Here is a 12884-nt window from a genome sequence, read left to right on the forward strand (position 1 = left end):
GGGAGAAACTTCCTCCACCAACACTTTTTAAAAAGTAGATAGAAGTGTGGAGCCAAGATGGTGGAGTAGCAAGAAGTACAGTGATCTCCCTCAACCTTTCCAAAGAACTCCTCCAAACTGGTCTAGAAAATGCACCAGACCAAATTCTGATTGGAAAATCTAAGAAAAATGTTGAGTGTGACCCAGGAGACAGACAGAGAGGTTTGGGCACAGGATTTGATCTGGACACTGTGTAGAGCATTCCAGTGCAAGGAGAGGCTGTGTATCAGGGCCAAAGGAGAATGTAGGTCCAGCACAAAGGAGCTTACACTTGTGCACAGTGTAGGGAAAGGTGTCAACTGGCAAGGCTGTCAATAACTTCCCAGTTCTAAGTCATGGAGGAGATCTGTGCCTTGGAGTGGCATTCCAGGGTGAGGAGTGGTTGTTGGTACTGGGTGGTATACTGAGAGAGAAGCAAGCAACAGTTGTGTGGTCCAGACCCCAGGAGTGGAGCAAGGTCTCTTTTCCAGCCTTCAGTCAGTCTGCAGCCTGCAGTGGAATAACTAGAGCAGGAATCCCAGACCAAAGGGGAGCCTACAATTCTGTTGCTCTGTACCAGCAGAGCTTTCCAGCTGGATAAAAATGGCTGAGTCCAGTGACAGTCTACTGGCACCCCAAATGAGTTGAGTCCACAGTCCTTTGGCTCATACCCAAAGCCAGTCAGGAACTTGCAGGGCTCAGAACAGGGAGAAAGCAATCAAATGTGATCGATCATTAAAAGCTTGCAGGTCCCTACTGTGAGCTGTTCCTGAGATCCTAGAATAATACAACACTCAATACCCCAAGAAAGCAGCAATAGGACCAGCCCAGACCTTCCCTCCAGAAGTGCAAAGAGCCTGGCCCTAATAAAGTCTGAAGTCAGGAAGGAGGCTGGAAGAATGTGCAAACAAACAAACAAAAAAACTCACAATAAATAGCTATTATGGTGACAGGGAAGCTTAAGTCACAAATCCAGAAGAGAACAACTCCAAAACATCTATAAGCAATGCCTCAAAGAAAAACACCCCTTGAGTATAAATTCGACTCAAACTCCTAGAAGAGAAGAAGCAGGAGTTAAAAAAAAAAAAGTTAAAATTTTAAAATAAATGAAATAAGAACATGAGAGAAAAAAATGGAAAAGAAATGAGAGCTATGGAATAAAGAATTAGAAAGGGAATTACAGCTTATTATAAAAGGTACAAAACCTTGGCCAAACAACAAGCTGCCTAAAAATCAGAATGGACTAAACAGAAGCTGAGTGGTACATGCGTACCAGCACCAGTGAAGACCTCTCAAGACATGACCCACCCCCCCTCTTTAGTTGTGTAAGCAGAAATTCCTGAACTATAGTGTATCCTGTTTATCTCATCCTCTAGCTATATGACCTTGTGTAGAAGACTGTTGAAACCATGGGGCCCTGAAAAGGGGAACATGCTTCGATTTCTGTACTCCTTTGGTCTCTTCGTTGCTGGGGAAGATTTACGCGAATAGATTGTGCCCCTGAGGCTCAGCCAATGGGCCAACGGGAAGGGGGTTAGAGTGGGCTATTGTGCTAGGATCTATATAAACCTATTTTGAACAAAGCATTCTTGCACTCCCTGGCTGGTGCCATTTTGGGTGACCCGGCTTTCTCAAGGAAGCCAAGAAAGCAGCTTTCCTTTTTGCAAATTCTTGTCAAGACTCTGATTCAAATTTGGGTAGGTGGTCTTTTTTCCCACACAAAGCCAATGACTCCATGAAGCAAGAAATATTAAAATGAAGTCAAAAGACAAAAACAACAACAAAACAAACAAACAAAAAAACAGAAGAAAATTTAAGCTATGTCATAGGAAAAAAAATTGACCTGGAAAATAAACTGAGGAGAAAAAATTTAAAAATCACTCTACTTCCTGAAAGCCAGGACAAAAACAAAAAGTCTAGATATCCTATTTCAAGAAATCTTAAAAGAAAACTGCCCTGATTTCTTAGAACCAAAGGGCACAGTAGAAATAGAAAGAATCCACTGGTCACCTCCTGAAAGAAATCCCCAAGTGAAAACTCCTGGGAATACTATCACCAAATTTAGAAGCTTCCAAATAAAAGAAAAAAAAATACGGCAAGCAGTCAGAAAGAATTCAAGTACTGAGGAACTCGTCAGAATCACACACGATTTAGTAGCCATCAGTATAAAGGAGCAGAGTGCTTAGAATATGATATTCTAGAAGGCAACGGATATAGGTTTACAACCAAAAATAACTTAGGCAGCAAAACTGAGTATAATCCTACTGGGGAAAAATGGACACTCACCTCATATTACTCCCCTGTTAGTACTGAGAGTACCACCAACCTTCAATCCCCCAAGCTCAAAACCTAGGTTTCATACTTGACTCCCCACTCTATCACCCATATCCAATCCGTTGCCAAGGCCTGTGGATTTTACCTTTTTAATATCCTTAAATATACTTCCATCTCTCCTCTGACACTGCCACTACTCTGGAGCAGACCCTTATCACTTCACACCTGGACTATTACAATGGCCTGCTGGTGGGTCTGCTGGCCTCACGTCTTTTCCCACTCTGCTGGCAAAGTGATTTTCCTAAAGTGAAAGTGTGATCGCGTTGTGCCCAGGCTCTCCCAACTCAATAAATCCCAATGGCTCCCTATCACCTCCAGGGTCAAATATGAAATCCTATTTGCTATTCAAAATCTTTCATAACCTATCTCCAACTTTCTGTGCCCCATGGCCCCCTACATACACATTCTTCAATCCAGAAACGCCAGCCTTCTTGTTCCTTGAACAAGGTATTCCCTCTCCCAACTCTAGGCATTTTTGGTGGTTGTCCTTCTGCATAGAATTCCCTCCCTCCTTATTTCTGCCTCCCGGCTTCCTTTGCTTGCTTTAAGTCCCAGCGAAAATCCTACCTAGGTTCTCCTAATGCCTCTTAATTCTAGTACCTTCCTTCTCTTTATTATTTTCTATTTATCTTATATATGACTTGCTTGTACACAGTGGTTTGCATGTCATCTCCCCCATTAGACTGACAGTTCTTAGAGTAGGGACTCTCTTTTGCCTTTCCTTTGTATTCCTGGCTGGCACACAGTAGGTACTTAACAAATGTTTACTGACCGACTTTAATGAAATAGAGGATTTCCAAGCATTACTGATGAAAAGACCACAGTTGCAAAGAAACTCTTAAGTATAACCATAGGAGTTAAGAGAAAAATAAAAATCATAAGGGACTAACCCCTAGAAGTGGCTCTGTTATGAAAACAGTAGGGTTTAAATAAATTAATTACTTCTTTTTCAATTTTGCTAGGTGCAAAGTGGAAAGAAAAGAAGTCAGAGAAAGTTGTGTTCATATTCTTACATTCTAGGTGGGATAAAGGGGAAAGGAACATTTGCTATTCAAAGTCTACCTTTGAACTCTAAGCCATTAAATCCTAGAGTAGATTTCTACTAGATTTTTAATATGGGTTCCTGAATATCCCTCCCACCCCCACTCCCTAGTTACAAGGCCAATTTTGAAAATAAATTTATATATTTTCATATTTTTTTCATATATGTAGCATATATTTTACTCACGTCATTCCAAGAACCCTCGTGTAGAAATCCAGTGACTTTTTTGGATCTTTTATTCTTAACATTGTTTGTTGCAACAGGAAATCCTAAGGGAAAATAATAATGATAAAATATTTTAAATTATTACATAGATAACAGCATGGCATAGGATAGATATAGTGTTGGCCTCAAGAAGGACCGAGTTCAATTCTGGCCTCTGTCATATTGGACATGTGATCCTGGGCAAGTCACTTAACCTATGAGTGCCCCAGGAAACTTTAGTTATACGTTGATGTAGAGAGTTCCCCCACTAAGAGCATCATATACCGATAAAATCACAGGTTTAGTTAAAAAAACAAAAAACAAACCAAAAAAACCCCACCACCACCACCACAACAACAACAAAAGTAATCTAGATAGTACACAATGGTGACATGTATAGTACTTTTTAAAAATAACATAGTGGCCCTTTTTTCAGTTGGCGGCCAACTCTCCTTTCCTGCCCTGCGCTGAGTTCCTCCGTCCTGCCACCGCTGCCACCTCTTCCCAGTCTCTCCCACTACCACCACAGGCTTTGGAGATCTCAAGACACCCAGGGCCTGCAGCACCTCAACGACTTCCTGGTGGACAAGAGCTACATCGAGGGGTACGTGCCATCCCAGGCAGACACTACAGTATTTGAAGCAGTCTCAGGCCCATCACCTGCCGACTTGGACCATGCTCTCCATTGGTATAACCACATTAAACCCTATGGGAAGCAGAAGGCAAGCTTGCCAGGAATAAAGAAGGCTTTGGGCAAGTATGGGCCTGCTGATGTAGAAGATAGCACAGGAAATGGTGGAGCTACAGATAGCAAAGATGATGATGACATTGATCTCTTCGGGGTCTGACGATGAGGAGGAAAGTGAGGAAGCAAAGAGGCTAAGAGAAGAACGCCTTGCTCAGTATGAATCAAAGAAATCAAAAAAACCTGCAATTGTTGCCAAGTCTTCCATCTTACTAGATATAAAACCTTGGGATGATGAGACAGATAGGACAAAACTGGAGGAACGTGTCAGAAGCATTTAGGCGAATGGCTTGGTCTGGGGATCTTCTAAACTAGTTCCAGTGGGATACGGCATCAAGAAGCTTCAGATACAGTGTGTAGTTGAAGATAATAAAGTTGGGACAGATATGCCAGAGGAACAGATAACTGCCTTTGAAGACTATATGCACTCCATGGATGTTGCTGCCTTCAATAAGATCTAAAAACCACCATCCTCAAAAATCACATTTAAATAAAAATATTTGCAGGCAAAAAAATAAATGAATAACATAGTGCTTATACTGCTTAGTCAATATAATTTAATCAACTTCTAAGACTATAGTTTGGAACAGGTGTTAGAAATGAGTTAATCAAAAGGTTACAAAGAACAAGGATAATATGAATAACATGGAAAACTGAGTCTTGAATGGAAAGGGAAAAGGGTCTTTTCTATCTTTTCTTGGCACCCCTAACAATGCTAAATAATTGAAGTACAATTTTATATTCATAGTGTCTATAATGGGAAGGGGGCTGAGAGGTATGGATTGGTAGATGACTGGAATAAGGCCTGGACTGGGGATGGGTCTGTTCTGATAAATCCACAAGTATCTCATGGGTTAAGAAACTGTGAAACACTGGACTAGTTAACAGACTTATGAGTCTCATTCTAATCTCAACTCCTTAAGTTGTGTAACCATACGACTTTATGGAAATGGATAATTTCCCCTGAAATTGAATTTCTCACATAATGGATTGCTGTCCAGGGATTTTTTCGGATAACTGAAGCTTATCCCTTTAGGAACTGAAATTCTTTTATTTTAACCACTTTTGATGGAAATCTTTGTAAAACATATTACAGACTTCTCTACCTTATCAAATTGAGTATAATGAATGTTTCTGACAACTCCATCAACCTATACCAAATTATGCTGAAATTGTTATCTCCAATTTCTCATACTTTCTGAATCTGCCCCTCTCCTTTCCCCACTAAAAACTCTTTTTATAAAAAATCTGCCTCCTAATCTCCAGATTCATCAATGATACAGAAATTCATATTCTCCATCCTTTATGTCTTCTTAGGGTGTACCAGAAAACCAAATTACATAATTATTACTCTTGCTCCATTCAGAAAAGTATCCTCTCAAATTTACATATTTTGGGGGAAGGGAAGATTTTGCCACAGATGCTTTATTTGTGGTGTTCGATAGAGTAGTGCCAGAAAAATCTCTATAACCTGGAAACTTATGGTATTCGGACTCAGAGTAAGGGAACCTAGGTTTGAATCCCATCTCATTTACAAGCTGCATAAATTATCATTCACAATAATAATTAAGTCACTTATCCTCCCAGGCTCACAGTTTTCTTATCAGTAAAATGCGAATGACAATACATACAACTCACATACAACTTTTTCACAGAGTTTTCATGAACACTGGTTCATCTATTTTGTAGAAATTAAGAATAGGTATGATTTTTTTTTTGGAAAAGTAATCTGCCACCCACAGAAGCCAGGCACTCTGAGGGAGAGACAGGGGCTCCTGGAAAGCAGGGACTGTTTTAATTTTCTATTTGCATCCCCAGCACTTGGCACAACACTTTGTACCTTATAAGTCCTTCAAAAAAATATTTTTTTTTTCATTCATCCATTTACTCAAAATGGCAGAACCAAGACTTGAACCAAAGGCCACTGACATTAAGTTCAATATTCTTTCCACCAAACACTTACGGGTTCTCATTCAACAATGTTAGATAACATGGCAATCATGAGGGTTCTTGATAAATAAAGGTATTCTTTATTAACATTAATCAGGTGTGTATCAGTAAGCTAGAGAGTATAAGGAAGCCATACATAATGTCAACAACAGTCCAGCACTTTACCCTGAAGTCAAATGTTGACTCTAGTATTCTCCACATAACCCAATTTAAATCGCCTCTATCAAAGAACCCTTAAAATGCCTGCCAATTCTAGAGGATGGTCCACAGAGAACTCTGAACACTGACAGGGCAGGACGGCTAAATGATTAACTACAGCAATCATAAACTCTCTTCGAATTTAGGCTTTCCTTTGTGCTTACATCCTGGGAAGTTACTTACCTACTGCAGTAACACAGATTCAGAACATCCTCCAGTACCAGGTGCTGAGGTGGAGACCTGGAAATCTTTTAGGATTTTTTTTTTAAGCTAGAAGGGCAAGTCACCTCACTTCAGTTTCTTCATCAGTTAACTAAAGTCTCTCAAAAGTCTGAAAGTGTTTATATGTTAAGGTAAGAGACAGATATTAAGAAAGATGGAATGAACTTAAAGCTGCTGTAATAAACCAAGTAAAGAGTAGGAAGAGTTAATCACAGAAGACTGAAAAGTAGCATGGCAGGGTTAGAGGTAAGGGAGTTACTGGAGATGAGTCACCAAGAGCCTTTGAACCCCACCTGTTGGGATTTAGAAACAGCCACAATGGGTAACAGGGAACCTTCAGTTCACAAATGTAGAGATGAAAAGGACCGCAGGTTCTAGAATTAAACAATTTCAACCCTTTCCCCGACTTTATCAACAAGGAAATTGAAGCCCAGGGAGGCCCAGTGACTTGCCACTGGTCACACAGATAGAAGTATCAGACGCACTACTAGAACTCATGTCCTAGGACTTCAGTCAGTGCTCTTCCTACCAACTGCCTCCCAGAAAAGGGCAGTAGAGCCTTACGATTTCTGGAGAAAAAAATATAATAATAATAATGATAATGAAGGACCAGCAGCCCTTAAGTCCACTGCAGCCCCAAACTATCGCGATATTAGTATAAAGGACAACGATAATAACTGGGGGAACAGAGACACTCTTTATGAAACTCCTGGGGAAATGGACAGCAAGCAGTCGGGCCTGCTCCTGACCCACTGGGTGCTCAGACCCCATCCCAGGCTGCCCAAGGCTTGGGAAGCAGAAAGGCGGCGGTGGGGAGAAGAAGGGCCCAAAGGCGACCCTACTCATCCACCCACCTTGGTGCTGGGGTCTGGGTCCGAGCAGAAACTCAGGGCGGCCTCTTCGGTAAGGCCCTCGAATGCCTGCGTAGACTCGGCCATGGCGATGAGCGAGACTCCCGTGGGGCCTGGGCTGAGAAGGGAAGACGCCAGGGAAAGGACTTCTTAGCCGCCGCCTAACACTAACTTCACCCACAGCTCTGAGGACCCGTTTAGCATGCCTCGAGGGTGGGGCTCCGGGGCCGATCGTCCAATCAGGGCTCAGAGAGTGAGCAGGCTCTCCCAGGATTGGGTGCCGATGAGTCAGAGCCTCAGAGGCCTCGCGCCATGAGCCCCCGAGGAGACTACAACTCCCAGCGTGCCTGGCAGCAAGTACGGCTCAGCCTGGTCTTTTCTTCCCACGGAGGCGAGGCGGGATGTTGATAAATGGAATTTCTCTGGGATTGGGGCCACGTTTCACCAATGTAGGGACTTTAAGTGGCTCTTTACAGCCCACGCCCGACCTGAGGTTAAATTCATTCATAGGATTTACAGATGGAAGGGAAATCATTAGAGCTTAGATTTTAAAATAGGAAGGAACTTTAGGGAGCAATCCAGTCCAACCTTTTTTTTTATTTTTATTTATTTTATTTATTTTTAATTTTTTTTTTTTTACTTCTGAGAAAATTGAAGCCCAGAGAGGTTGGGACTTGCCCAAGGTCACACAAGTGTAGCACATGTAGTGAAGCTGCATGTTCCAAGATTGAAATTTATTGGAAAACTGGTCATTATTTAGGAATTTTATGGGGTGGCAGAGGGGAAGTTATTCTTTGGGAATCATAAGGATTCTTGAAAAAGTAAACTACTGAGGGTTGAGATTTGGGGGTTAGAAACACTCTTATACTTAATAGCTATTTTTGTGGTGGCAAAGAATTGAAAATTGAGGGGATGCCCATTAACTGGGGAATGGCTAAACAAATTGTATGTGATTGTGATGGAATGCTATTGTGCTATAAGAAATGATAAAGGGAATGGTTTCAGAAGAACCTGGGAAGATGAAATCATTGATAGTGACAGCAATATTGTAAGCATGATCAACTGTGAAAGACTTGACTACTCTGATCAATACAATAATCCTAGACAATTCTAAAGAACTCATGATGAAAAATACAATCCACCTCCGGATAGAGAACTGAGGAACTCTAAGCACAGATTGAAGCATATTTTTTTTCATTTTCTTTATTTTTCTTGCTTGTTTTTCTTTGCAACATGGCTAATACAGAAATAGATTTTGCATGATTTTATATGCATAATAGGTATTCAATGGCTTGCCTTCTCGATGGGTAGGGGAGGGGCTGGAGAGAGGGAGAGAATTTGAAACTCAAATTTTTTAAAAAAGTGTTAAAATCAGTTAAAAAAATCCATATTACAGATGAAGATTAATTGGAAGGTAAGGGAGAGATGATTCAGATGACCCTGTGGTAGTTTTTTTTTTTTTTTAAATTTTATGACTGTGATAATGTAGCAGTACTAATTGATTAGTTCTTTTCTGGAGATCACCACAGATTAGAAAGAGTCTTATTTGTTTGGAATGGTGTTGTGAACCAGTTTAGTGGCAAGATGATGATCCAAGTAGCTGCTTAAGGCCCATTGATTAAGGCTCACTAAATATTATCAAGTGAGATCATTCATTAATTCAACAAATATTTATTAAAGGTATACTATATGCCAAGCCCTGCCAGTAGGTTCTAAAGGACATGGATACAAAGACAAAAAATGAAATGATCTTACCTTCAAGGAGCTTACATTCTGTTGAGGGAGATAAAATGTATACATAAATAAATACAAAATCCATGCAAAGTAATGTTTGAAGGAGGCACCAGCAACTGAATCAGGATAAGTATCCTCTAGGAAATGGAAATTAAAGGAAGTTAGGGATTCTACCAGATGGAGAAAAGGAGGAAAAGCACTCAAGGTGGAGAAGACAGATTGTACAAAGGTCTGGAGATGGGAAATGGAATATTGTATAAGCAGGACAGCAAGGAGGAAAGTTTGGATCAACAGCAGATACTATTGTTATTATATAATTATTTAAGAGCTAAGCCAAGGAGGGAAATATAAGTGGTAGCAGTGTCCCTTCTCTTATGCTACTCACAGACTTCTCCTTAAAAGTGGTGACACTCCATTGTACTTTGGGTTCACAATTTTGATTTTTTTGGACTTTATTGTGAAAGATATTACACTCTCAACAAAAGTGAATGGTAAAACCATTGTAAATCTTGAAAAGAAAGCCTCACCTAGATATATATGGACTCTGGTGACAAATGTCACCAATTAGAAACATAGTATCTTCATTCAGTCTCCACCTTGTCCCTGACCCCCATCCTTTCATTCATCAAATCTTGTTGATTCTATCTAGTCTTTCTCTCTCCAGCTCCTTCCTTTCTGTGCACCCTGGCACCAATATAATCAAAGCCCTTATTATTTCATGTCCACACTATTGTAATAGTCATCTAATAGGTTTCTTCACTTCCATTTTCTTCCCTATATTCTCTCTCTTTTCATTGGATTCAGAAGTTGCTACTTCTTCTTGCTGAAGTGATCATCTCTAGTTGTGTCTTTGATCCCATTCCCATTTCATTCTTATCTCCTCTGGGAGCCTACTATAAAAGTTTTTATTTGCTTTTCTCTTCCTTTCTCTTGTAGCAAAGTTGAATTGGTCTGTAAAGGCCATCCCATGGAATGTGATCAGAGTTGCCATTCCTGGTACTGGTTGGAGATTTGGGGTCTGCTTTAAGCCACCTGCAGCTAAAGACTAAAGGGCTTACACTTTGAAATGACAGGAGTCCCCTTATTGTATGTGGTATTAGAACAGCTGATGACTCCGTGGATGTACAAATGGGAGCAACCACCCCCTCCCTCAGTTGCCTTTTTCCTTCCCATGTCAGAGCAAATTTATGTTACATAACCTCAATTAGTTCCTCATTGCTTCTAGGCAATCCTTCTACACCTCCCTAGTTAACTCACTATCCCATATACCACAGTGGCTTTTCCAAACCTCTTCATACCTCAAACCTCCTACAACTCCCCCCCACTTTCAGCTAAGAACCTTATCTCATATTTTAATGAAAAATTGAAGCTATTCACTGTGAGCTCCTTCTTCTTTCCTCCTCATCTCATATCACTGATGCCTTCTGCTACTATCTCCTCCTTCACTTGTATCTCACATGAAGAAATGGCTCTTATCCTTTCTAAGGCAAACCCATATCTATGCACAAGTGATCCCATTCTATCATGTCGTCTCCATTAGATTGCCCTCTTTATCATCCCCACTCTCTCATACATCTTCATTCTCTTCTTGTCTACTAGCTTCTTTTCTACTGCCTATAAATAAATATGCCCATGTCTGCCCTCATCTTCAAAAAACTTTTCCTTGACCTAACTATCCCCACTAGTGATTATTCATATATCTCTTGCTTTTTGTGTTAAATTCCTTGAGAAAGTCTTCTATAATAGGTGCCTCCACTTTCTTTCCTCGCACTCTCTTAATTTCCTGCAGTCTGGCTTCTGACTTCATCATTCAACCAAAATGATTCTCTGAAAATTGACTAATTATTTCTTAATTGCCAGATCCAATGGCCTTTTCTCAGTCCTTATTCTTTTTTCGCGTCCCTGCAGCCTCTGATGCTGTTGATCATCATTTTCTCCTTGATACTTTCTTTTCTCTACATTTTCACGACCCTACTCTTGCCTGGTTCTCTTCTTACCTCTCTGACTACTTCTTCTCAGGCTCCTATGCTAGATCTTTGTTCAAATCATGCCCTTTAACCATAGGTGTCTCACGGGGCTCTGTCCTACGTCCTTTTTTTTTTTCCTTTCTATACTATTTCACTTAGTGATCTCATCACCTCTCATGGAGTTAATTATCATCTCTATGATTCTTAAATCTGCTTATCCAGCTCTCTACTGACCTCGATTCTCATATCTCATATCTCTAACTGCCTATTGGACATCTCAAACTAGATGTCCCACAAACATCTTAAAATTCAAAATATCCAAAATGGAACTCATCCTTCCTCCCAAACTCTTCTTTCTTCCTGACTTCCCTATTATAGTCACAGGTGGAGAATCTCTCCAGTATGTTCCATAAGTTGAAAAGTGTGCATAAATATATCCAAGATGAGCCCCTCAAGTATACTGACTACTTTCTGATTTCACTTTCCCATAGGGAAGCCTGCTACATTTTTCCCTTGGGGTTCTAGAATCGCCCTTAAGGGATTAGAATGTGTGGAAATATTTTCTGCATGACTTCATGGGTATAATCTATCGAATTGCTTCCTTTCTCAAGGAGTGGAAGGGAGGTAGGAAGGAGGGACAGAATTTAGAACTCAAAATTTAAAAGAATGAATGTTAATTTTTTTAACATGTAATTGGGAAATAATGAAATAAATAAAAATATAGTAAAACAAGACTAGAATATGCTTCTCTAATATTATTAGGTAGAGCCTCCATTCTGCTGTTTTTACCATGGTTTGCCACCGGTAATTTGCACCTCAGTTCCATTTGGCCAACTAAAATCAATTAGCTTTTATAAAATATTTACTTTGAATAAATAGCAAGAACAGAATTATAAATGTTTTCCCCACTCTTCCAACACTATGGGAGCATACTTTTCTGTATACTGCCTTATCTCCTGGGGAGAATTTCATGTCCAAATGTGGTATTTCTGCTAGTTGAGCCCTTGTGCTGCTACTGCTGTTCTTGGTCCCAAAGGAAAGTCACTCCTCATTCCTTGGGACCTCAAAGTTGCATTAGCTGACTGTAAACCCTGGCATGGATACCACTTCCAGACCTCATTAGGTTGCTCTCCTGACTTTTCATAACTTACCAGATTATAGCTTCCAATCTCCTTCACCTAAAATGAAAGGACAAATGCTGAGGTAAAGAACCAACATCTGTATTTATGGGCCATACAATGGCCTTAAATGGGGAGAGTCTGATGCCTCTCCCCTTAAAGCATCATCCCCTTCTCTCACAGTAATATTGCCAATCAGGAAAGAGGCAGATCAAAGTGGGGGAAAAACCAGGCGGGCTTTTATTAAATAGTGCCTTTCAAATGTTCCCAGTTCTGGCTATACAAACACCCTATGTGAAAAATGGAGGGAGATTGGAGAATGTCTGCTCATGTTCTGAAGTCCGCATCAAAGGTACTCTGCACGTGCTCAGAAGGTCTGTATTCCTTGACTAGTTCCCTGTTTTGTATGTACTGGTCCGTATAGAAAGCTTCTCATGACATTTCCCCATTTGGTAGAGTCTGGGGAATCTGCTTCTGGGAGAGTCATACTGTGATGCCTTG

The 12884-nt window shown here is 40.5% G+C and overlaps 1 protein-coding gene across 1 annotated transcript in view; it reads right to left on the minus strand.

Moving 5' to 3' along the window:
* GLO1 (glyoxalase I) overlaps positions 1 to 7764 on the minus strand; it is a 24634-nt gene extending 16870 nt beyond the window's left edge. The window contains exons 1-2 of the mRNA XM_027876763.1: positions 7568 to 7764; positions 3581 to 3663 (exon numbers count right to left, since the gene is read on the minus strand). Of these exons, the coding sequence (XP_027732564.1) occupies positions 3581 to 3663; positions 7568 to 7651 (167 nt within the window). The 5' untranslated portion in view covers positions 7652 to 7764. The remainder of the gene's footprint in view (positions 1 to 3580; positions 3664 to 7567) is intronic.
* Between the last annotated feature and the right edge of the window lie 5120 nt (positions 7765 to 12884).

Source organism: Vombatus ursinus, unplaced genomic scaffold (assembly GCF_900497805.2).
Source record: "Vombatus ursinus unplaced genomic scaffold, bare-nosed wombat genome assembly UNPS02014811.1, whole genome shotgun sequence".
Taxonomy (NCBI): Eukaryota; Metazoa; Chordata; class Mammalia; order Diprotodontia; family Vombatidae; genus Vombatus; species Vombatus ursinus.